At 47.7% G+C, this 23,120-nt stretch overlaps 1 protein-coding gene across 2 annotated transcripts in view; it reads right to left on the bottom strand.

Annotated features, from left to right (window-relative positions):
* Position 1: 1 nt before the first annotated feature.
* Positions 2-23,120, bottom strand: part of WT1 (WT1 transcription factor) — a 36,407-nt gene continuing 13,288 nt past the window's right edge. Inside the window, exons 2-8 of one of the 2 annotated variants that reach the window (XM_061564523.1) lie at positions 19,050-19,187; positions 15,830-15,944; positions 13,760-13,847; positions 11,206-11,377; positions 9,586-9,675; positions 8,040-8,132; positions 2-4,549 (exon numbers count right to left, since the gene is read on the bottom strand). In XM_061564523.1, coding sequence (XP_061420507.1) covers positions 4,428-4,549; positions 8,040-8,132; positions 9,586-9,675; positions 11,206-11,377; positions 13,760-13,847; positions 15,830-15,944; positions 19,050-19,187 — 818 coding nt within the window. In that variant the 3' untranslated portion in view covers positions 2-4,427. The remainder of the gene's footprint in view (positions 4,550-8,039; positions 8,133-9,585; positions 9,676-11,205; positions 11,378-13,759; positions 13,848-15,829; positions 15,945-19,049; positions 19,188-23,120) is intronic. The other variant, XM_061564524.1, reaches the window with a different exon arrangement.

Here is a 23,120-nt window from a genome sequence, read left to right as displayed (position 1 = left end):
TAAAAGAGAAACTAAAATGTTTAAGATGACGCTTAATAAAAAAAATCAATACTTTTAACGCATGTAGTTTTCCTCCTTGTGTTTGTAGTGCATTTGCAGTAAATCATCGTATTAATATTGTAATGTCGGTTTTCAAATGCTGCTGAATACTATGAATTCTATCAACGCATTAATACATCGAGAACAATACAACTAAAGCAGTGCTCAGATTTTAATCACAATCTCATTTAATTGGCCAATCACACAACATATAGAGGATCTCAGAACTTGGGCAATTGTTGGAGCTGGCTCACCGCCGTGGCTGCTGCTGCCTCCACGTTTTTTTCGTGGTCCCTCATGCCTCTGGGCTGTGCCGGTGCATTACAAACTGAAATAATAATAATTATTATTATCTAATTTTGTCAATGCTAGAATGGTACAAGATTAATGTGAGGATAATATTTGGGCAAAAAAAAACCTGATAGTGCATTGATACTAACAAATACAATCCATCAGCATCTTTTGTCATGGTGTATTTAGCAACAATGCACCGTTATCGTTCAGGGACATTACCTGGATTAATGATGCAACCCTTTGTCAACATGCACTGAGCAGAGTGGTGAAGTATGGTCAAATAACCCGCGACGACCTACACGGAGTGGGGGAGCCCTCATCCAGCAGTGGATCGACACAAATGGCTGCACATGTGCACAACAGATATAAGTTCCAGTCTGATTGCCGCTGGTAAATATGAATGGGTGAGCAAGCAAAAGGTGGACATTTATGGAAAAACATTTCTTCCTAAACGACGCATGTAATGGATCCTGGTACCATTAACGATGCCCTCAATTTGCGATTTTATTTCGGCAATCACAATTCGTCCATTTGTTAAGAGCAGAAATATTCCGGGCACAACGTAAAAATTCCATCCAGTGCGACGAGCCCGTGAATTGCGTGCAATCTACACACGGCATATACTGTGACATCTCAAAATAATAACATCATCATCATCACTCACCAATGCGGTACATTACGGCAGAAAACGATTTAAACGGGCCAAGGATCAGGAGGTTCTTCTGTAAGTGCGACCTCCACATCAATAACACAGCCATCACCACTTGGCTGGGTGCATCGTTAACCAGAACGGGTCACGCGCAAGACCCGTGCGTTGCGCGTTCAACTCGATCTGCAGCCTGACCCAGGGCTGGATGTACACGGTGGTGGTGGGGGGGGGAGCCACACGGGACATTCGCCTGGCTCTTCTTCGTGCACTGCAGTGCCACTTATTGTAAAGTACGTGGCTGCTGTTTTGTGTCCATCGTTTGTACGCAGTTTCAATGCGAGTTTTATTCGGGGGGGGTGGTAATCTGGGTTATTGGACCAAATTGACGAGGTTCAAAGTGGTGTGGGGAGAATCGTCGTGAGGCATCAGGCCACTCATGCAACGCAGTTTCGTTTTATACAGCGTTATGGCTTAGATGAACGCTCACCCCGTCCATAAGAAGGGCTCGCATCGGCTGGGTGCATCTACGCGTGGACTTTATAAACACATCAGAGCTCATTGAGACAAAGCAACAAAACGTTTAACATGTGGACAGGCAAACAATGTAGAAAGTCTGCCTCTATTGAAAGCTGTTTTCTAAAAAGCCAGAATTGTCTCCAGTGATTTTATCGCAATATTACCGCGTCGTGTTTATAGAACACGAAGTCAGAAACTGGCCACGTATCCTGATGCGGCAAACCGTGAGGTGCACACGGTGTGCAACTCGACCCTGGTTTGTGCTTGCACGAAGATTGGTAAACACAAGAAAGGTGTTCCCGTGGTAGGTCGCGAAGTCTAGAAGCCCTGGTCGAGAGGAGCTGCCAGGTTGAGAGGTGGCAACATTTCTGCCACACACTCACGTTTATGTTGTACTTCTACTACTTTTTATTCCAGTTGTGCAACGACACCTTGTCATGAGGCTACGTGTCCATTAGGAAAATCTCGCAAAGCAGCGCATCGCCCCGTCATTGAGAATGGCCTGCAGAAGTAGATATCACAGCACTACTTCTGAACTTTTTTTCCCCACGTACAGAGAAATGTTCATGGTGTGGAAGTCAAACTGATATTGTTAATTAATTTTGTCAAATTAAGTGCACGACCAAATGTAGTCAATGATGCCAGGCTGCGACCATCAACGCATTACACTTGAGGATCTGCTTCAAATCATGGGTGGCTACCAGGATTCAAACCCACCCAGGCGGCTCTCAGTGATGCCGACTCAGTGCTCGGGCCCATGGGCCCACACGGCCACTCCTGTGTACCGCTGCACACTCTGGAATAACACCGACCGAAGCCATCTCGAACCGTGCCGATTGGTGAGCACTAACCGCGCGTGGGTGACAGACTCAGGCAATAAATTCCACATGCGTGGCCGTGTCAGTTCCCGTGCACCAATCAAATGCATCGCAACAAAACACCGCATTCACGTCGTGACCCGTTTTCTGTTACGATGCGTACAATTGATGTGCGTCGTATACGACTATTCAATGACGGACACACAGCAGCGACGTCAATTGTGTAATATTGAGCATAAATTCCCATAGCACAAATACCTCATTCCTCCAACTCATCCTTCCACTGTGCCCGGGATGGACATTCCAATAGTAATGCTTTGCAGGTGTGGGACTTTCGCTTGGAATCTAGGGTCATGCTTGCCATACCAATAACTTCGTTAAGGGACAATTTATCTCTCGGCAGCTATAATGTGCATCGTGACCGGGGCCAACGGAAAGCCACGAAAGTGACCATTCTCTTGCTATGCCAAACAAGCGCACGACAACTTCTCGTTGTTACAACACGTCAGGTAAATGAAACTCGCGGTGTCTGATAATTTAAAAGTGTAGTGCTGTCGATGTGCAAAAAATATATATATTTTTTCTACAAAGCGAAGGGCCACCTTCCGAGTATTTCTATCGGCCCCGATAGCGCATTGCTTCATATTCCTTTTGCAGTGCCCTCTGCTGAGCACGGTCGCGCTACTTTGTAGCGAGCACAAGAGATCGGGAGAAACGATGTAAGGTCAAACGGCCGCTCGCTCGGACCGTTATAGCCACAGCGCACATTGGCGCTCCTTTGTTCATTTACAGGAAGTGTTATCATAGCTTTATGCCAAACACACGGCACTGTTGTGTGTCCTACACAGAAGACAATGAACTGCCTATGAAGGAAAGGACAAAAAGACACCAACGGACATTCCACTACAGAACGACGCATTAAAGAGAAAACGACTCAATATGCGTTGCTCAAAAAAGAAGGTTCCGACACGCACATTGTATACACGGAGGATTACGCACATGCTGCATAACTGCTGAGGTTGCTGCTTCGGCTGACGTGTGAAAGTTTACTAATCCAGTTAACAGAGCAAATGTTTATCGCCCTAAACACAGAAACCGCCCACCTCGGCAAAAAAACAACAACACTGCAGAGATTCCACAGGAAGAATTCACAGATTCCCGGATCCAAAAACGTGACGAACAAACTCGGAAGGGGGTTTCATTGAGAAGATGACGTCTACACAAAACCATTGTCACGACAGGAGCGGTAATCATGCACGCGCAGGTGTTGTTATTTACAATGCTCCGGCAGAGACGCGAAGCTGTTGATCACACTCATGCCCTGGAATGAGACCCAACAGAGGCAAAGACGTGCTCACTGCACGGTGAACCAAGCCACAAAGTGGCATCATGGGACCAGTGGAAATTCCCAGAGAATTTATTTGAAAGTCAATCATCTGTGAGTGATGGCCAAATCTAACAGTGGTGGGGGGCGAGGGGGGGGGGAGTGGTGGTGCAGTGGTCAGCGCACTGTGGTGTGAACCCCGCTTACTTGAGCTGGATTCCTGTCCACAGTTACCATCAGTGGAGAGTGATATTTGAACCGGTTCTGCCTCCAACCCTCCACCCCTACCCCCACCCCCCCCCCCCCAATCCACCGACACCTCTTCACCAAACAGCACGGACCAGCGTCACAAAGTATGGCCACACAACTCCCATGACCGACACGGCGTGAGGAAGGTGTTCATCCAGCAGTGGACTGACAAAGAGCTGTAACATTATATATATTTTATCTACTGTTGGACAGGACACCGTCTCCCTTCACCGCTGCACCTGAACCCCCCAGTGGGGAGCACAGCCGTGAGAGACAAATCATTTTGCCGTGGGGGGTGGGGGCAAGGGGGGGTCGTTGCCCCAACTCATCCGAATTCATTGACACCAACGCACAAAAACTAACTTCCGAAAAAGGTGGCGTGCAGGCCGACCCAACGGGGGCTCCGCCTTGCACCTTCCGTCGTCTTCCAGGTAGCCGTGGTGAAGGAGATTTCCCCTCCTCGCTGGGCACCTCGCACGGGGTTTCTCGCTTGGGGACATTGCGAGGGAACGGTCTGTCCGCTTTCCCCGGGGCCCTCTCAGATGGGCAGCTGCAGCTTGGTGACGTTGCGCTGGTGCATGTTGTGGTGGCGCACGAGTTCGTCGGAGCGGGCGAACTTCTTCTGGCAGTTTGGCCAGCGGCAGACGAAGGGCTTCTCGCCTAGAGGCAGCAGTGACACACGCAGCAGAGGGGAGTCCGGGCAGCGTTAGACGAACCAAACAAATATATTTTTTGTTACATTTGCCAGGTATCGGCTCTTTTCAAGAGGCGACCTGGCCGCAAACGATTGCTTCAACGAAGTCGCTCATCGTGTTGGAATTTATAGCAGCAGCTTAATGTTCTGACCGCATGTTGATTCTAAATGTGGAGGGGGGGGGGGGAAACAGAGGACCCAGAGAAAATTCCTCGTGACTACTCGAGAGAGAGAGAACACACGAACTCCAAATATACAGGATTCGGGCTTAGGATCAAACCTACGAGATCGCCTGCGTATGAGGCGAGGGAGATAACATCTTCCTACTCTAGAAGCTGCGCAAAGTGTGCACGAGTGGGGCGCACAGATGATACACCTGCCAGTTTCAAGTCAGTCGGTTAAGCCGTAACTCCTGGGAGTGGCTCGTGACCTCGTGCCAGGAAGCCTTCAACACTCCACGTGACCAGGGAGCCTGTGACACTTCGAAGTGCCCCTAGCCTGGCGCAAGTGCTGGAATGATGTCATCTCCACTTCGAGGCGAATGGTGGTTGTTCTTGTGGAGGGGTGAGTGTACAGCCCTTTCGGCAATCCACTGCTGATCGGGAATTTTCCTGCACCGTGCCGGTCACGAGGGTCGTTTGACCATACTTCACCACGCTGGCCTAGTGCGGGTTGGTGCAGGTAGGAAGTGTAGACGTTGGAGCATGGTACAGGTAGAACAATGGATGTTTCTGTACTGCCTTCGACTGCTCGCAACGTAGCACAGCGCCCATACCCATAGTCATTTTGCGTTGCCCTCACAATGTCGGAAGTAACGAAGTCGTACTTATACTCTTTGTTTTTTTTTTCCGGTAAAGTCACGTAGGTTAAAGTAAAACAAATACATTTTGCTGTGACGGTTTCACCTGAAGACGGAAGCTTGTGTTGCCTCCGAAACGTCGTGATTTAATTGATTTGTTTTCTTTTAACCTACGTGACTTTACCGAAAAAAAAACAAAGAGTAGTGAATCCTTGCAGTCACGAAAGCTTCGAATCGAAAATTAAGTCGTACTTACATGCTCACCGATAGCAAATGTAAACCTCCACGGTACTACTACCTCGGAGTACTTATTCTAAGTACTCTGATGTCAAGGCTCTGTCTCTGGAGTGATCGGCCTTTTGCCAGTGCAGCTCCCAGACTGTGGAACGTTTGTTTTTGTCTTTGGTAGTAAGGCAACCTGGAGTCGCTTGGAGCTATTTAAGGGCCGTCTTGAAAACTCACCCCTTTAAACTGGCCTTTACCCCACAGTTGTGGCCCCTTACCCTGGCGCTGTTTATTTCCTGGCTTTACAAACACAGCGGCGCATTGGGGTTTACGGAGGAAATGCGCCTTGCCAATGTAAATTATAATTTAAGAATAATAATTATTTTTCTTATTAAGAAGAGGCCATTCATCTGCGTGAACCCACGATTAGTTACTGGTTATCATATATAATACATTCCTACATTGTATTCACGTGTAAACATAAAAGCGCGTTTACACGTTATTTAAACTAAATGTAAGTATACTATATCTTATTATATTCATATGGATTTATATAAATTATATATATACACACGATATCGCAGGCTTGCTGCGATAACATGTATACAATATAAAATGTCACGATATGGAGACTATCACATTATCAGTTTCCCTGAACTTTGTAAATGCATTTTACATTTTATCATTTTGTTTTTGTGCTTCACCGTACTGTACTTCGAGTACGAATTCAAGATTACTTTGACGTTGTTCAACTGCAGTTCACTGAGTATAAGCCCATCATGAGTCTTCGAATGATTGTGACTTACAATCTATAGCGCAGTTATGTCAGTTACTCAATAATAAAATAACGAATTGCTCTACAGACACGATAATGGGACCTTTTCAATGACGTGCACTCTGGCAAAAAATTTTTATTATTATAAAACACTGAATTGTTTTGTTCGGACTATTATTATTGTTGTTGTGGACTTTAATTGTGATTCCATAAATATTTTTCGAGGAAAGGAAATACAGTACTACGAAAAGTTAAACAAACGGCAGTAACAACAATAACGATACTCTGAAACACGGACGATGCGATTACCGACGATCTTATATTGTACAATATATCGCAGTGCTGCCATGTCACCGTGACCCTAATACGCTCGATAAATACAATTACTATGACGGTTGGCTACGTACGGTTCGAAAGAAGTTCCACATACATACAAACTATCTGCACGTTAATCGAAAATTCGTTTTGGGTCAAATTGCGCGGGTACAATGCTAATGTGTGTGTTGTACACCCTACCTCCACCTAACACAGCCAAATAAATAATGTCGTCACGTGAGCAAAGGACGCCAATTTGTATTGCTTCAGCACATCACTCATATTGAAGAGTTATCCAAAATATTTAACAATTTGGTACGACGCTCCAATGAGGTTCTGTATCTATGTGTGTTGAACTTCTTTCGCACCGTACGTAGCCAACCGTGCCAATCGGAGGTGCGGGGGAAGGACAACAAGCTAAACACATAAAGCAGTTCTAAAGAAATGAGTTTTCAATCTAGATTGAAAAGTGCATTGCTCCAGTGGCTTCCTAATATCAGAAGGAAGAGCGTTCCAGACGACCGCAGAAGCGAATCTGACAGCACGCAACGCAGTGACCATCTTTAGAAGTTTAACTTTTGTGGGGTTCCTCTCGAACACGTGGGTTTGCTGAAGCAATAAAAAACAAACATGTGGCGCGTTTGATCGTCACGTAAGAACTTTATTTGTTTGGCTGCGTCGGGTGGAGGAGGGTTGTACAACGCACACTGGCTTTTACTCCTCGTGCAATCTGAACGAAACATCGATTACGAATAATCGATTACGAATAATCGATTACGAATAATCGATTTTGTCGCGAAAGCCCACCTGTTAAATAAAAAGACGTGCATATTGTTCACATTGAATTTGCATCGTGTTGATATACAACCTATAACAAGTGTGTTACCTAATCCTTACAATATTTACAACGTTTCAGTAGAAGCTGGATTTAAGCACAGTTCTCAAATATCATGGGACCTCCTTTGCCAATACCAAAATGTGAGAATAGGTTTTCCCCTTTTTTCTGGCAACAAAACAGGTGTTGAGATGTTAAAACACCAAACTGAAATCTTTTACAAGGAATCATGTCTGCATTAACCACAATAATTGTGGTCAGAATAAAAACAAAAAAAACATACTCTGATAATATATTGCCATTGTCTTTGAAACTGATAGAAGCAACACATGATTACATTACATTGGTCGGGGGGTGAAGGCAAAGATAAACTTCTGATATCAGCACCCTACTTCGGCTGACTTTGCTCCAAGGGGTGTGCTTATATCCAGCTTCTGCGGTACAGCATTCCGATTCAGCGAAGTGTCTGCAATGTGCTCAAGGGGAATAGAAGATAAAAGTACGCACTTGGTTTACCTGTATGAGTCCGCGTGTGGGTCTTCAGGTGATCAGACCGGGCAAACTTGCGATCGCACATTTTGCACTGGAATGGTTTCACCCCTGTGACACACAACAAAGACAAAAGATCCCCCCCCCCGTGTAGCCTTAACAGACTGTTGGGGCAAGTGCTGTTAGCGTGCACCTATGAAGACCACCACAGCACACAAGGGGGTGGGGTGTCCAACACCACGCCCGGCCGCATTTATCTCCCTAGCGGCATTGTTTATACATTGCACCAGGTTACTCATTTGAGGCTGAGTGGACCTAGGGGAGGCCCAGAGCTGGTTGAAATATCTGCCACTGTAAGCCTTGTAGCATGGAGGGGCAAGTACTGTTCGTGAGCTCCGATTATGCTGCCAGGAAATGCAACTGGGTGGTGTGACCAGCTCAAACACAAAGGCTAATATCACATGTCCTCCCCTGTAGCCGACATCGGCTGATGCGGCAAGTGCTGCTAGTTAGCGCCTATTCAAGCTGGCCTGCCACACACGTGGGCGGTGTGGCCAGCTCCACACCCAGCCACCTCGATGGTCTCTCCAGTGCTGAGGTTTACACACAACACCGGCACTCATTTAAGGGTCAGGATAGCTTCAGACACCGTCATGTCGCGTGTGCTCTGGATTCAAACTCCGGGATCGTAATGCAATGGACTGATCATCGCGCTGCAGACTCACAAACAACAACAACAACCGCCGTTCGTCATTTAGTGGCGGTGATATCACCGCGGCGTTTGTGCCATGCCAGTTTTTTTTTAAAAATTACCTTTAAAACTGAGAATATAGCGTATCGTTTTAAAATTCAAGTTATAGATATTTTCATCCATGCTCACTGCACTAGATTCATTTGTGTAGCAATGGCTATATCCGAGAGGGCACTGTAGCCTTCACGGGTTTACGCGTTTGCTCCACATGAGGCACCCATCAGTGGCATTTGCCCCGATATGTCAACAGCACATTCAGTTCCGTTCGCTCTGATACAGAGGAAACTTTGGCTTCGGGGTCTTTAAATTCCAGTGTGCGTACACCACCGTGTTTGTCAACATCTTGTAGTCCTGCCATCACCAATTTATCATGGAACAAAAAAATGTATAGGAAAAAAAATCGCGCATACGTATGGATTATGTTGCGCGCTTTCCAACGTTCGTTTGTTTTGGGAGGTACATAATCATGATCAGGACAATTTTTTTTGCATATTTGCGAATAGATTTTTTTTTTTGCTCTGGGTTGTGTCTCGAAAGTTTTGGCCAACGCTTTGATCCACTTTGACCGCCGATAGCAACGCATCTTGATGCTAAAAGTTTAGTTTACATTGGATCATCTTGATGAGAGTTACAGAGCCCCCGTCCGTGCCCCCGGCTGTTCAGGACAGAGATAATTGCGTGCACGCGTTCAACTGTACGTGGACAGCATTCAAGAAACCACACGTGCATGATCGATGATCCGACTGCTGTTAAGAGTTGGGTTCAATGATTGTGTTGATGCCGTGTGTTTTTACCCCACGAGTTCTTGCTCACCTGTGTGCCTTCGCTGATGCCTCTTGAGCTGATCGGAGCGAGAGAATCGCCTGCCACAGTCCTTGTAGTCGCACTGGTAGGGCCTCTCCCCTGCACCCGCAGACGGAGCTCTCATTAGCCACCAACGATCGGCAGCGTGGTTGTCACCGTCACTTGGGTGAACGTCTCAAACGTCGGTGACAGTCACGCACCAGTGCACGAGTAACCCTTACCTCCGAAGCACGAACATATTCGCTATCTACGCTGTGTCCTCAAAATAGCGTGAGCGGTGATATACATATCTAAATACCGTGTTTCGGATGTAATGTGGTTTTTGGAGGGACGCAAAAAATGGACCGGTGTGCAGAGCAATTTCGACTCGTTGTTTGCTGCATCCCCACGCTGTAGCGGGCCTCCACGCACGTTTAGTGCCGCACTGCACGGGAACGACTGCTTTAGTGGATCGTGAGTTCCAGCATTGCCTTGTAATTTTTGGTGGTTTCAGTGAGGATTTTTATTTTTAAAAAACTTTGATATTTGCTTTTTTTATCACTTTTATAACATAAAAAGTCATTTTTACTTTTGCTTGGTAGTCGGGTATTCACTTACGTGGTAGTAGCTGTATGTATCATTTGGTCCTCATATAATTAATGTACAGCGTTATGTGATGCAATTAGTATGAATTTCGCTATATTAAATGAATGTCAGTTACATTGCACGCTGTAAATGGGCTCAATTTGGTCTGCATGGAAATTATGGAGATTTGTTACAAGAACGGATTTACCAGGGCATCGCACCTCTGAATTATCCCAGTATTAGCATTGCACGCCTGTACCTGTTCTACTTTTATCAGCATCGTCCCCTTTTTGAGCGCTAGCAGAACAAGTCTTTGTATGTTGTGTAATACTGTAAAACACCGCTCAAGACAATGCATTTGCACGTCCTGTAATCCTTCACTTTTCTGGCATTGTGAGATATTCTTCTTCTGCAAGTGATATTTTGTCTTGTGCGTGTGTGCATCTCAAAGGTGGAAACCCTTCCCGAGGACACACGCGCAACCACAGCTGAGTCCTCCTCACAGCGACTTTTGCCGAGCCATTGAAAAAAGACGGTCACTGCATCGCGCTCTTTCAGATGCGCTTCTGCGGCCGTCTGGAACGCTCTTCCTTCCCATATTAGCAAGCCATTGGAGCCATGCACTTTTACATCTAGATTGAAAACTAATTTCCTAAGAACTGCTTTATGTGTTTAGTTTATCTTCTTTTGCACATCCAATTGGTTGGCTACGTACGCATGGTTGGCTACGTACGGTGAAAACGAAGTTCAACGTACACGCATATACATACGTGACTGGCGCCACCATCTCACAACGTCTCACAACGTCGAGGCGCACGTTCACATGTGTCAGTGTTCTTCACTCAATTTTTGCGGAGGGGGAGGGGGGGGGCACATTCGCCGATAAGCCACAAGACGTCGGCGTGAGGGCCGCCACACCGTCGGGGGTTTGACATCACGACGACTACGTGGATTGTTTTCACATTTGTGCATTGTTGGTGGGGTGAAGTGGGGGGGGGGGGGGGCACTTTTCAGGGGCCGCACGAAAGGCCGCCCGGGGGGCCACTCGCGATGAGGAGCACTGACCCGTGTGCTTGCGGCAGTGCATCTGCAGGTGCGACAGCTTGAAGTAGCGCTTGCTGCAACCCGGGTAGTTGCACATGTAGGGCCTCCTGTCGGCACGGCCCCGGCCGGACGGAGCCCCCACGGCCTGGGTGAGGGCGCCGCTGGCGGCCCCCGACACGCGGCGCATCCCTTGCTAGAGACGACGCCGAGGGAAGCAAAGAGGGGGGTGGGGGGGGGCAGCCGACATAGGCGATTGTTACAAATCGCAGTCAAGCGAGGATTTAGGTAGCGTCTCAAGACGCTGTGCAGAAACTTGGGGAGCGAAATTTTTTTTAAATCGGAGAGGTGGTCAGTCATACGTCTCTCTGTGAGTCTAAGGGTGCCCCCCGTCTATCTCTATGTTCGTCTATGGGTCTCTGTGTGAGTTTGTGTGTCCCTTATGTGAGGCTGTGAGTGTGCGTCATTACTATGCAATGCAACAACAATGTGGATTAATGGAGCATCTTAATGCAACCACACCTCAAGGCGTTGCGCATAAACAGTGGGTGTGTTTATTTCATCGAGACAGCTCTCTGTGTGAGTGTATGGGTTCCTATATGAGTATGTGGGTCTCTATGTGAGTCTATGGCTCCCTATGCGAGTATGTGGGTCTCTGTGGGAAGAATACAATGGTAATACAATGTGGATTTATATACACTGACTTGCACGCCAGTCTTAGAAATTGCACTCCTAGCGTTTTTTTTTTTATTGTTTGCTGTTGTAACTTTCTGGACATCTGTAAAAAAGAGCTTCATAGCTCATCGGATTCCTCCAGTCCAAATAAACATTCTGATTCTGAATTCCCGGAGCGGCGTTCCAGGTGGTTTCATCTGCGATTCTGGGCACCACCTCCCTGCCCAATCACCCGAAGGTTCCAGAAGCTTCGCCCCAAGGCAATGACGATGGCACCAGGATGTCACGACGCACGAAAGAGCGCGTGACGCGGTGTTTTCGAGAAGAAAAAAATAACCTCTCGGAAAAGGGCGTTGTTGTTGTCGTTGTTGTTCAACACAGAAATACTTGGAAAGGTGACGGCGGTTGCATTTTTCTCAACCACCCCCCCCCCCCCCATTATCATTTGTTCCTCGCTTTCAGAGAACAATTACATGAAGCTTTCACTCGGTGCCCTCCTGGCAGACTGCCTCGCCATCAACAGCCGCGATTGTAATTTGATGTGAACTGGTGAAGCCCGCTTCCTCAGGGCACCACGGATGCGAGCAGCGGTTACTGCCAAAGCCGTCGAGAGTGTTCCCAAAGCGCTCATAGCCAGAGCGAAATGAGTTCGTTGAGCAGGCGAGGGATTACTGAGACAGCGCCGATCTGCATTCTCTAACGGAGACGCGGAATAAACTCCATGAGCGTGGTTCTTCTGCACCCCCTGGAGGTGCGAGATGCCCCTTCTGGGGATGTGAGACCATCATGGCCAGATTCTTCTTTTAGAAGGTAAATAATCAAAACACAAATTCAGCACGTAAGACCAACTGCTTTGTTTCGTCAAACCTATGCCCTGTATGCATGAACATTATAAAAAAAATTATTATTGAGAACCAAAGGAGTGCAAGACTGCAGTAAAGCGTTAAGAACCACAGAATTAGATGAAGTATACAGTACTGTATACCAAGGCGGTAGCCATGGAGTCAACATTGGGGGGGACCAAATCTTCCAGGGGGTCTGGGGGTCCTCCCCCAGAAAAAAAAATCTAAAATTAAAAACGAATTTCCTGCCATTTCCTGCATAAATATAAAAAAAATTCACTAACACATGGGATGGACTTTTTATTTTATTTTTACAATAATGTCTAGTAGTGTATTGTATTACAGTGCTCTGTTTTTTCTTTTTTTTACCTTTTCTTGTTTCATTGTATGTAATGGCAGAGATTAGGGATTAATAAAGTACAACCATAACCACAATCATCTTAACAGAAATCTATTTTATAGCAATATATTGGGGGGGACATTTTGAGCATATTTGAATATTGGGGGGGGGGGGGATGTCCCCCCCAATATCTATTCTAATTACGGCCTTGCTGTATACTGTATACAGTACACATTGCGCGGTAACGGAATTACAAGAGCAATGCAGGAATATCGGCCACGGAATTGCCTCTTTAATGTAGCACACCGAACGGCTGTGAGAATGTCGAGTAATCAAAGCACCTCGAATGCGTTTGCTTGTTTGCAAATTGTTCCGTGCCGTAATTCCGTCAGCGTGCAGCTGATCTTACACTTTAGTGCGTGTACAAAGATACATCAGAATCTTGATGAGAATCAGATTTTTTTTATTTATATCGACTGGAGGAATCCGATGAAGCCGTGAAGCTCTTTTTCAGAGATGTCCAATATGGGGTGGAGGGGCGAGGGGTGGTCATAAAGCTACAATAAAAAACACGATATAGGATTTCCCCCGTGCAGCCTTACAGACTGTTGGGACAAAGTGTCAACCTGGGGGGACGGCGGATTGGGGTGGGTCAAATATTACTCGAGAAATAAAACGCAGAGCGCGCTAACCGCTGCGCCACCGCTCCTCACTCGCTCACCTGGATGCCGTGGGTCCACACGCGGTACTGGGTGCTGTAGAGGAACTGGCTGCTCGTGGCGTCCGTGCTGTACCCAGAGGCGTGGTGGCTGCGAAGCAGAACAGCGCAGGGTTACTCACAACGGATCCCTCCTTAGGGGCCGTCCATAAATGACGTCACGCGATTTTGGACGATTTTTACCCCCCCCCCCCATCGTCACACGGCGTTACAAAGAGTCAGACCCCCCCTCCAATATGACGTCACAAAGCTCTGCCCCCCCCCCCCCCCCAAAATATATAAAACATGCTTCAAATCGCTTTAAACTGTTGTCATTCCAATGCGTATTTAATATGGCGCTGCACTCTGACGTTGTAGAATAAAACATTAGAAAGTCTATTTAATTAAGTAGAACGTGTTGTCTACATTTATTTCAAGTTGCGCATTTTGATGTGACGTCACATTTCTCAACCCCCCCCCCCCCCAGGTGCGTGACGTCATTTATGGACGGCCCCTTACCCCAGAGTAGCCACAGGCAGCTGGCCAAAGTGATGTGCGCTGTGGTGTGTGCGGTCAGCACCGCGCCAGATCGCCCTTGTCTCCCGAGCACTGATGCGTAATGGCAACGTCTACTTATTTACTGCTGAGTCGACTTAGCGGTTGCATAGGACCCGGGTTCGGATACGACGTTCAGATGGTGTTAGGCACGAGCGGGAATCGAACCCGCCATAGTTGACGTGATCGGGGTGCAGTGCGCTAACTACTGCGCCACCGCTCCCCGTGGTGTAACACAGGCAAGGCTATCATCCCTGTAACCGAGGGACTTTTGGGGCAAGTTCTGCTAGCGAACTCCGATGGAGAGCCAGAAATGGCTCACGAAGGGCCGGTGTGGTTAGCACCACGCCCGGCCGTCTTTGTCTCCCCATTGCCGATATTTAGCACACACGCACGCACGCTCATCCAGTCACATGTACACGCCACGAAAACGTTTTAACTGAAGTTGCTGTGCAAACATAGTAACACAATTCACGCACAAAGCATGCATTGATCCGTACAGATATTGTATGTACAATGTATCCGTGATCGTTATTAACCATTGCCGCTGTTTAGAAAATAAAAATCTAGAATTTAAAGGGTTTGACCCACTATTAAATAGCGGATATTTTTTTTACCATAATCTTCGGATAATACGACGCACAAAGGTTGGTATAGCGTCTTATAATCCGGTCGAGGTGTGTGTTGTGTGTGACTAGATGTGTATGACATTATTGCCACCGGGCACAAGTTAAGGGGTGGGTCTTAATAATCCGGATCACACGATCGATCGGTCGATCAAAGATCGTTCGCTTTGCACCGCTGCCAAGACGCGCAGACGGCGAGTTGTAGCGCAGTGGCCGGGGGCTGTTTATGGACGTTATTGATGTAATGTTGCCGGCTGGTATTCTATTGCGAACACAGTAAAAGTTTACGATGTAATTTTTACGAGAAGGAATCGAGGGTAACCCGCGTGTAAACACGATCCGGGCGCGGGACCCATCTCGCAATATTTCACTTTAACCAGCACAGTTCAAGCACGCGGCAGTTAACACAACACGACACTCAGTGGTGATAATAACAATAACAATAATACAGTAATAACAATAAAACACAATTGCGCGTGTTGCTTATTCATTCACAGTATTGGAGCAGCGATACCAAACGATGCAAAGACCACTGGCACTTAATATCGTGTCTACGACGCCTGCCAATTAGTGCGTTGCAGGATTTCCCTCCCCCATCACCGTCGTAGCCTTTAACGGACTCTGCGGGGGCGAGTGCTGTTAGCGAGCGCCTATTAACAATGCCTACGCGCGGATGGCCAAACAGCACCACGGCAGGCCGCCTTTGTCTCCCCATACTGATGTTTACGCACTGCACCAGGGACGCCTTTAAGGCCGAGTCGACCTCCGTGGAAGCCCCGGGACTCGTTGAGATATTCGTCACTTGACGTTGGCCGTGACGAGCCCGGTTTTAGCCGGCTTCGTAGCGCAGTGCCGATCACCACTTGCGGCGCCACCGCTCCCCACAGCACCACACAGACGCACGCACACGCACCCGTTGTAGGAGGCGGAGGAGTTCTTGAGACGCATGGCCTGGCTGGAGGCGCAGCTCATCTCGGGGGAGCCGTGGCACGCGTACATGGGCGCCATGGAGAACTGCTGCTCCGGTGCTGCGCACAAAGACAAATATCCGCCGTAAAGTCTTCACCGGCACACGAGGGGATAGGTGGCCAGCACCCCGCCCGGCCGCATTTGTCTTCCTAGTGGCGATGTTTACACACCGCACCAGGTACTCATTTTGAGGTTGAGTCGACCTAGGGGAGGCCCACGACCGGTAATAATCGTCACCGGTGTTGGCCGCGAACGAGCATCGAACCAGGTCGCCGGTTTCGTAGCGCAGCGCACTTACCGCTACCCTACCACTGCACGCACACAGAGCCACACACACAGAGCCACACACACAGACACACGCACACAGAGCCACACACATACAGACGCACACACACAGACACACAAACACAGAACCACACACACATAGACACATAGAGCCACACACACACACGGGAGGCCTCAACTCAGCGAGCAGACCCGGCGATAGATGCGTTCCAAAAACAACGGACGCACAAAAGGAAAACCCCACGAGAGAGCTGCCTGCCGAGTAGCGCACACCAGTACCACGATGTTGCCCCAGGTCCGACCGCGTGTGAGTTTACACCGCATAGTGGAGTTAATTTTGGGTGGAATAATGTTATCCGCATAAGCAGCGCAAAAATCGCACAAACCGAAACCCGCGCAAAGCGAGGGAAACCTGCAATTCGTTCACGGGACCTTTGCGCATCCATAAGAAGCGCTTCACTGAGTTGCGATGTTATACAAAAAAAACAAACACGTAATGTAGCCAGCCGTGTTATTGAATCGAATCGCGATGTCAAATTGAGACAATCGAATCGTATGCGGGGCAAATCATCAAATACTGTAGTGGGCTCCACAGTGTACGCTATGTTCTCTTAACTACAAAGTCAAAATATCTCCCGATTCGATCTAAAATCGGATGTAATGTTGTACAGCAACGAAAACTAAAACCTAAACGTAACAACAGGAGCGGCTTACAGGTGTAATGTGTCCACAGCGTAACACGCGTCTCGGATCGCACACAATATGTACCCAGATTGTTATTGGTGTTAGTAGCTTGGCTTGCGAATACAAACAAATAAGTGGTGTCCGTAAGGAATCGGTTTCCTAATTGCAAATTTAAACTTAATAATCGTGTATGTTTAGAAACGAGTTGGGCGATTTTTTTTTTACAACGGGTCGAACACTACTTAAGGTTAATATAAAAAGGTTATTATATAACAATTATTTTTTTTAAATAATTTCCCAACGCAAAAGCAGGGGTGGGCAGCCGAAATAACAAGAAGAGCCATTTTTTTTATTCGGTACAAAACTCAATATTTCAAGAGCCGCAATGCGTGTATATGCATACTACACACGTACATCACGTGACAACGCGGGCCTTAAAGAGCCGCATGCGGACCCAGAACCGCGTGTTGCCGACCGCCCGGGTCAGTGCCGGATTATCCCAATAGCACAAGTAGCTGCAAAAGTAGCTACACAAGTAGCTACATATGTAGTAGCTACATATGTAGTAGTTACACATGTAGTAGCTACATATGTAGTAGTTACACATGTAGTAGCTACGGGCCCCGCACTTTCAAGGGCCCCGCGCTAAATGCTTTCAATCTATCAATTCCGGTTCAGCGATTCTGCACTTGCTTTATTATTATAGTACTATACTGCCTTCAACTTTTATGAACGACTGGGTGTTTAAGATTAGCGATTTGTCGTATTATCTGGCTGTATAGCAAATGAAAAAATACAATTACTTATCGATGCAAGTTCAAAATGTATGTGTTTTAATATTAACGTTTTTTTTTATTTAGGGCCCCTTTATAACATATGCTACAGGCCCTGCACTAGCTTAATCCGGCACTGCCCCATGTCTAAAGTAATTTGAAGTGATTTGAATGATCTTAAACACAGATGTCTCTCTCGGTAACCCTTAAATTGTTTTTTTATGTTACTATTTTTACTACATTAAAAACTAAATTTTGTTCAAACCCACCTATGCAATACCGGCTGATCACTCATTTACGTGTTCTACAAACGGCACTATGAATATGCGCTAACGTCTCTCTACAAATTACGACACGTACAATATCCAGTACATTTAATATAATATTACAGTGGTTACAATAAATGCATTCTGTTTGAATAGACATTCGTAATAGCCTAGTATTGTACAGTCATTGGGTACGGGAGCGGTGGTGCAGCGGTGAGTGCACTGCGCTATAGGAACCCGGCGACTCAAATTCGTTCCCTGGTCACGGCTAACATCAGTGGCAAGTGAAATTTGAACCGGTCAAGGGACCCCCCCCCCCCCAACATCACAAACCTGCAATGACCTGCGTGGTGAAGTATGGTTAAACAGTTAGGTTAAAACAACCCAACCCTATAAACAGAACGGCGTGGGGAGGCCTTCATTGAGCAGTGGATTTCCAAAACGTTTGTTAAAATGTATCATTATAAAGGTATTAATAAACCAGGCATTAACGCAATCCATTCCTGCCTAACCTATCTGAACATAGACTTATAAGTTGCTATTCATCCAGCCATACGCAAGAACACGATTATTATTATTATTTAGTGATTAAACAATTGCATATTCAGCGTGTCCCCTTTTGTACGAACCAATGTATGCACTTTTAACTGCACTGGCTTACAAGCGCTACACACATTACACATGCAGGGGGCAGATCTTTCGTGCTTACTAATCTTTGTTATTCCAACTGAACTTTCTTGAGAGATACAGAAACGCAAACATTCGCGGTGCCACGCAAAAATAGCGCGCTGCGTGCACGACCCCCGAAACTTCAAACTTCAACTCGTGACGTTGGATAACTTTGACCCACGCGTTCACGAAAAATGGGGCAGCCTTACATTGCTGTTGTTTGCCGCAGTTAGAACAACCAGCGACTAGTTGTCTATGCGATCGAACAACCCACCAAAACGACCTCGTGATGTGAAGCAGAGCTTTCAGCCTGCCCATAATAGCAGTCGTCGCAATCGTAAACATATCTCCGAGTCGAAACGAGCAACGAGTTACACGTGGCATCCCATCGCAAGCAGTTATACAATTTCGACTGACAAACCAGAGAGGATAGAGAAAGAGAGAGAGGTGGTGGGTTGGTGGGTGTGGGGCAAAATCGCGTGGGTACCGAAAGGTTGTGGCTGGTGCCCGATGGCCTCCTCGTGCTTGAAGAAGTGGGACGGAAACTGCGGCGGTGGATGTCCTGGGTTGGGTCCGTAGCACTGGCTCGGGCTCTCGTAGCTCATCGCCGGGTAGCCGGCGTTCACTGCCGTGGGAGGCACAGAGTTGGTATTAGAGTCGACAATTTGTCCGCCCTCGTGCGATGTTGTCTTCGGCGGTTGAAGCCGCGCGTTGCTCGCTGTGTGATTGTCTGCCCACGTTTTTGCTCTGCACGTGCTGCGACGAAGCTAATTTAGCACGCGGAGCGAAACGTCGGGCATTGCGCTGAACGACACGCAGCGCAAACCCTAAAGCACGGCGGCACAGTCTACACAACGGAGTCGCTGATGCACGCTGATGCCTGCTCTGCATAACCCGCACGAGATAAGAAAACAGAACCACCACATCTTACGCATGTTTGTGACTCTGTGTCTGTTCGTGCACGTGGACGAGGGCGTCCCCACGCTCTCTCAACCCCACGGGCTAAAAACTTAATTTGGAGCTTTCGTGACTGCAGGAATTACTCTTTGGTTCTTTCGGTAAAGTCACGTATAAAGATAAAATAATAAATTAAATACTAGCATGCGACGTTTCGATTGCAACACAAGCAATCATCATCAGGTATAAATGAAATAGAAACACAAATCTAGTATACTTAGAAATGTAATGTAATACAACAGAGAGTCGGATAACATAACAGTCAACACCCTACCTGGTTGATTACGTTCTTCCTGAGAATGCTACATTTGAGAGAGATAAAACACAGGACCAGAGACATATAGACAGACATATAAGCTGACAGATATCACAGCCCCGCAGTGGCCGATGACCCCTGCTGTGCATGGTGGTCACCATTGAAAACACAAATATCCAGGCTCAACCCGGTACGTTGCGGGTGGTTTTGTAATAGAAGCAAATTTAAAGTCAAGTTGTCATTTCTGTTGGATTTCTTTGAGATGTTACTGCAACACTTTGTCTCTGTTGATGAGAGGTGGGAAGGCAAAAACCCCACATTTATCCCACCGCCCGTGTTCGCTTTTTATTTTTTACTTTCTCCTGGGAGCTTTGGTGAACGCGGTGCAAAGGTGGGTGCAGAGATGATCCTTGCGTTTTAAAAAAAAATTGCCTTTGTGCCTTGTGCACGCCAACGTGAAAGACAGAGTTCATGCAACTTTATCATCATCAGCAGCAGCAGCAGCGGCATCACCAGCGGCAGTCACAAGTTCGTCATTGTCATCAAACAACGGCTTGGTCACCCAATCATTTCGGTCAAACTCAATAGCAGCACGAGGCCTTAGCCACCCGAAAAAAAGCTCAACACACGAGTCAACAACGCTGCCTTAAAATAAAATCCATGTTAAACGACGTTTCAGCGCAATGGCCCTTCTTCATAGCACATACAAACATCGTCGTCAATCTACAGTAACAAACTCATCATCAAGCAAAGCCTTAGTCACGAAGTCATCATCATCATTCTCATCAGTGTCATCATCAAATATCATCATAAACGCAATCATCGACAAACATCATCACCATCAACGGCATACTTAGCAAAATCATCATAACCGTAGCCGTCAATAAGGTGCGTGTGTGTGTTGTATGGTGATCAGTGGCAGAGTGGTTAGCACACTGCGCTACAAACCCCGCGACCCGGGTTCGATTCCCGCTCACGGTCGACACCAGTAACGATGATCTGAACCGGTCCTGAGCCTCCCCTAGGTCGACTCAACCTCAAACGAGTACTTGGTGCGGTGTGTAAACATCGCCACTAATGGCGTGGTGCTGGCCACCCACTCCCTCGTCTTCATAGGTGCTCGCTAACAATAGTCTGTGAAGGGCTATACGGGGGACCGTTGTCTTTGTTTGTGTCGCCATCAATGCAAGAACGTTGCTCTCTCTCTGTGCTCTCTCTGCGTGTTTACAGCCGCGCGGGGCGTCTCGGATCTGCCTTGTGTCCAGCGGTGACACGCGCCGCTTTCTCTAATCATCTGAGCAGTCACCTCGGCTCTCAAGTCCATCCATCAACGTCACCGTTGCCCTGCAGGGGACTTCCATTGCGTTGCTTTGTTGCCGGCGTCTGCCGAATTTGAAGCGTGTGCACGAGACCGTATCGCGTATGGAATTAGGATTATCGGCGTAAGGCACTACCACTTTTGTGCTGCAGTATTATTGCGCACTCTATTTCGATATTATGGCAAGACTATATCCGCATCGTGATGATAAAATAATGCCATAAGAGAGGGTTCTGGACTGTGCCGGCAAAAAAAAAACGAAGCACTGAATACGGTGCAGTAATGTAACAAATAACGCGTTCCTTCTGACGTAGTGTGTGGATCGGTCTGAAGCGGTGACCCAATTCCCGCCCACGGCTAACATCAGTGGGGCGAGTGACATCTGAACCCGTTCTGAACCCCCCACTCCTTCACCAACCCGTGCTGACCAGCGTGGTCAAGTATGGTCAAACGGTCCCCATAGCCGACACAGCATGGTGAGGTTTTCGCTTAGCAGTGAAGTGCCATTCCATCATCATTCATTCGGTTCCGAGTGCGATATCGGTGCTTCTCCTGGCATCTCATTGCAGCGGCTTTTGGCTCAGACGCGCTTCTGCGGCCGTCTGGAACGCTCTTCCTTCCAATATTAGGAAGTCACTGGAACGATGCAAGTTTAAATTGTCTAGCTTGACAACTAATTTATTTAGAACTGCTTTTTGTGTTCAGTTTGTTGTCCTTCCCCAGCCCGTACCTCCAATAAGAGTGGTTGGCTGTGTACGGTGTGAAAGAAGTTCAACATGCACATGTACAGTAGTGAGTAGTGTCGGAGCGAGTAGTGTGTAGCAATAAATGTGTAGTGAGTGTGTGGTAGTGAGTGTGTGGAGTAGTGAGTGTGTAGTAGTGTGTAGGAGTGAGTGTGTAGTAGTGAGTGTGTAGTAGTAGTGAGTGTAGTAGTGTGTAGGAGTGAGTGTGTAGTAGTGAGTGTGTAGTAGTGAGTGTAGTAGTGTGTAGTAGTGAGTGTGTAGTAGTGAGTGTGTAGTAGTCCGGCAAAACAACCCCCTACCTCCTCGCGGTGCCGGACGGGCAACTCTGTCGTGGGCAGTGCTGTGGGGGGAGGGCCAATGCCTATTGGCCTCTCCCCTCATGGCGTCTGTGACCACCACAGTGGCTAAACGGGGGCTCTGGACGGGTGCGAGGGGCTGGTATCCCCTCCACCCTCAATTCATCACCACGAAACCACGACTTAAACATAAATATGTAACTAATAAGCTTGTGCCGGAGGCCCCGGGGGGGCAGGCGTCTATGACGTCTCCTGGCCAAACCCCAATTGGCGGAGCCAGGAGATTGAATCTTCACCCTCGGGGCTCCTCCAGAAACAACGAAAAGCCGCTTTGTGTGGCCACATGGAATGTTCAAACGCTTACTGCGGAGGAGAGGCTGCCACTCCTTTGTCGGGAGCTGGACCGGTACCGCCTGGATCTCTGTGGCATTCAGGAGGTCCGGTGGACCGGTTCTGGCTCCTGCCACCATGAGGGGTGGACAGTCCTCTACTCGGGGCAGGAGACTGCCAAACAACAGGGTGTGGCTCTTCTTCTGAACAAAAGAATGAAGGGGGCGTGGGAGCGTGGCGGTGAGGTGTGAGAAGCTGTAAGCCCCAGGCTACTTTGGGCTCGCCTTCCCATCAACCGGAGGCGAGGAGTGGTGGTCGTGGTTACTTATGCCCCCACCGTAGACGAACATCCGTGGAGGGATGCGGGCAAAGCCGATGAGTCAGATGCCTTCTATGACCTCCTGTCACAGGTGCTGGCTAAAGTGGCCACTCGGGACAGTCATCTTGTTGGGTGACTTCAATGCCCGAGTTGGTCATGATGCTGGCACCTGGTCTGGAGTGATTGGAAGGATTGGCCAGATCAGCTCAATAACAACGGTAGGAGGCTGCTAGATTTTTGTGCAGCCCATGGGCTTGTAATAACCAACACGCTCTTCCGGCATCGGCGCATCCACACAACATCATGGATGCATGCCGGGTCCAAGCAAGAACATATGCT

This window comes from Lethenteron reissneri, chromosome 33 (assembly GCF_015708825.2).
Source record: "Lethenteron reissneri isolate LAM-NWPU_2019-01 chromosome 33, ASM1570882v1, whole genome shotgun sequence".
Classification (NCBI taxonomy): Eukaryota; Metazoa; Chordata; class Hyperoartia; order Petromyzontiformes; family Petromyzontidae; genus Lethenteron; species Lethenteron reissneri.
This window is presented reverse-complemented; position numbering and strand designations above follow the sequence as displayed.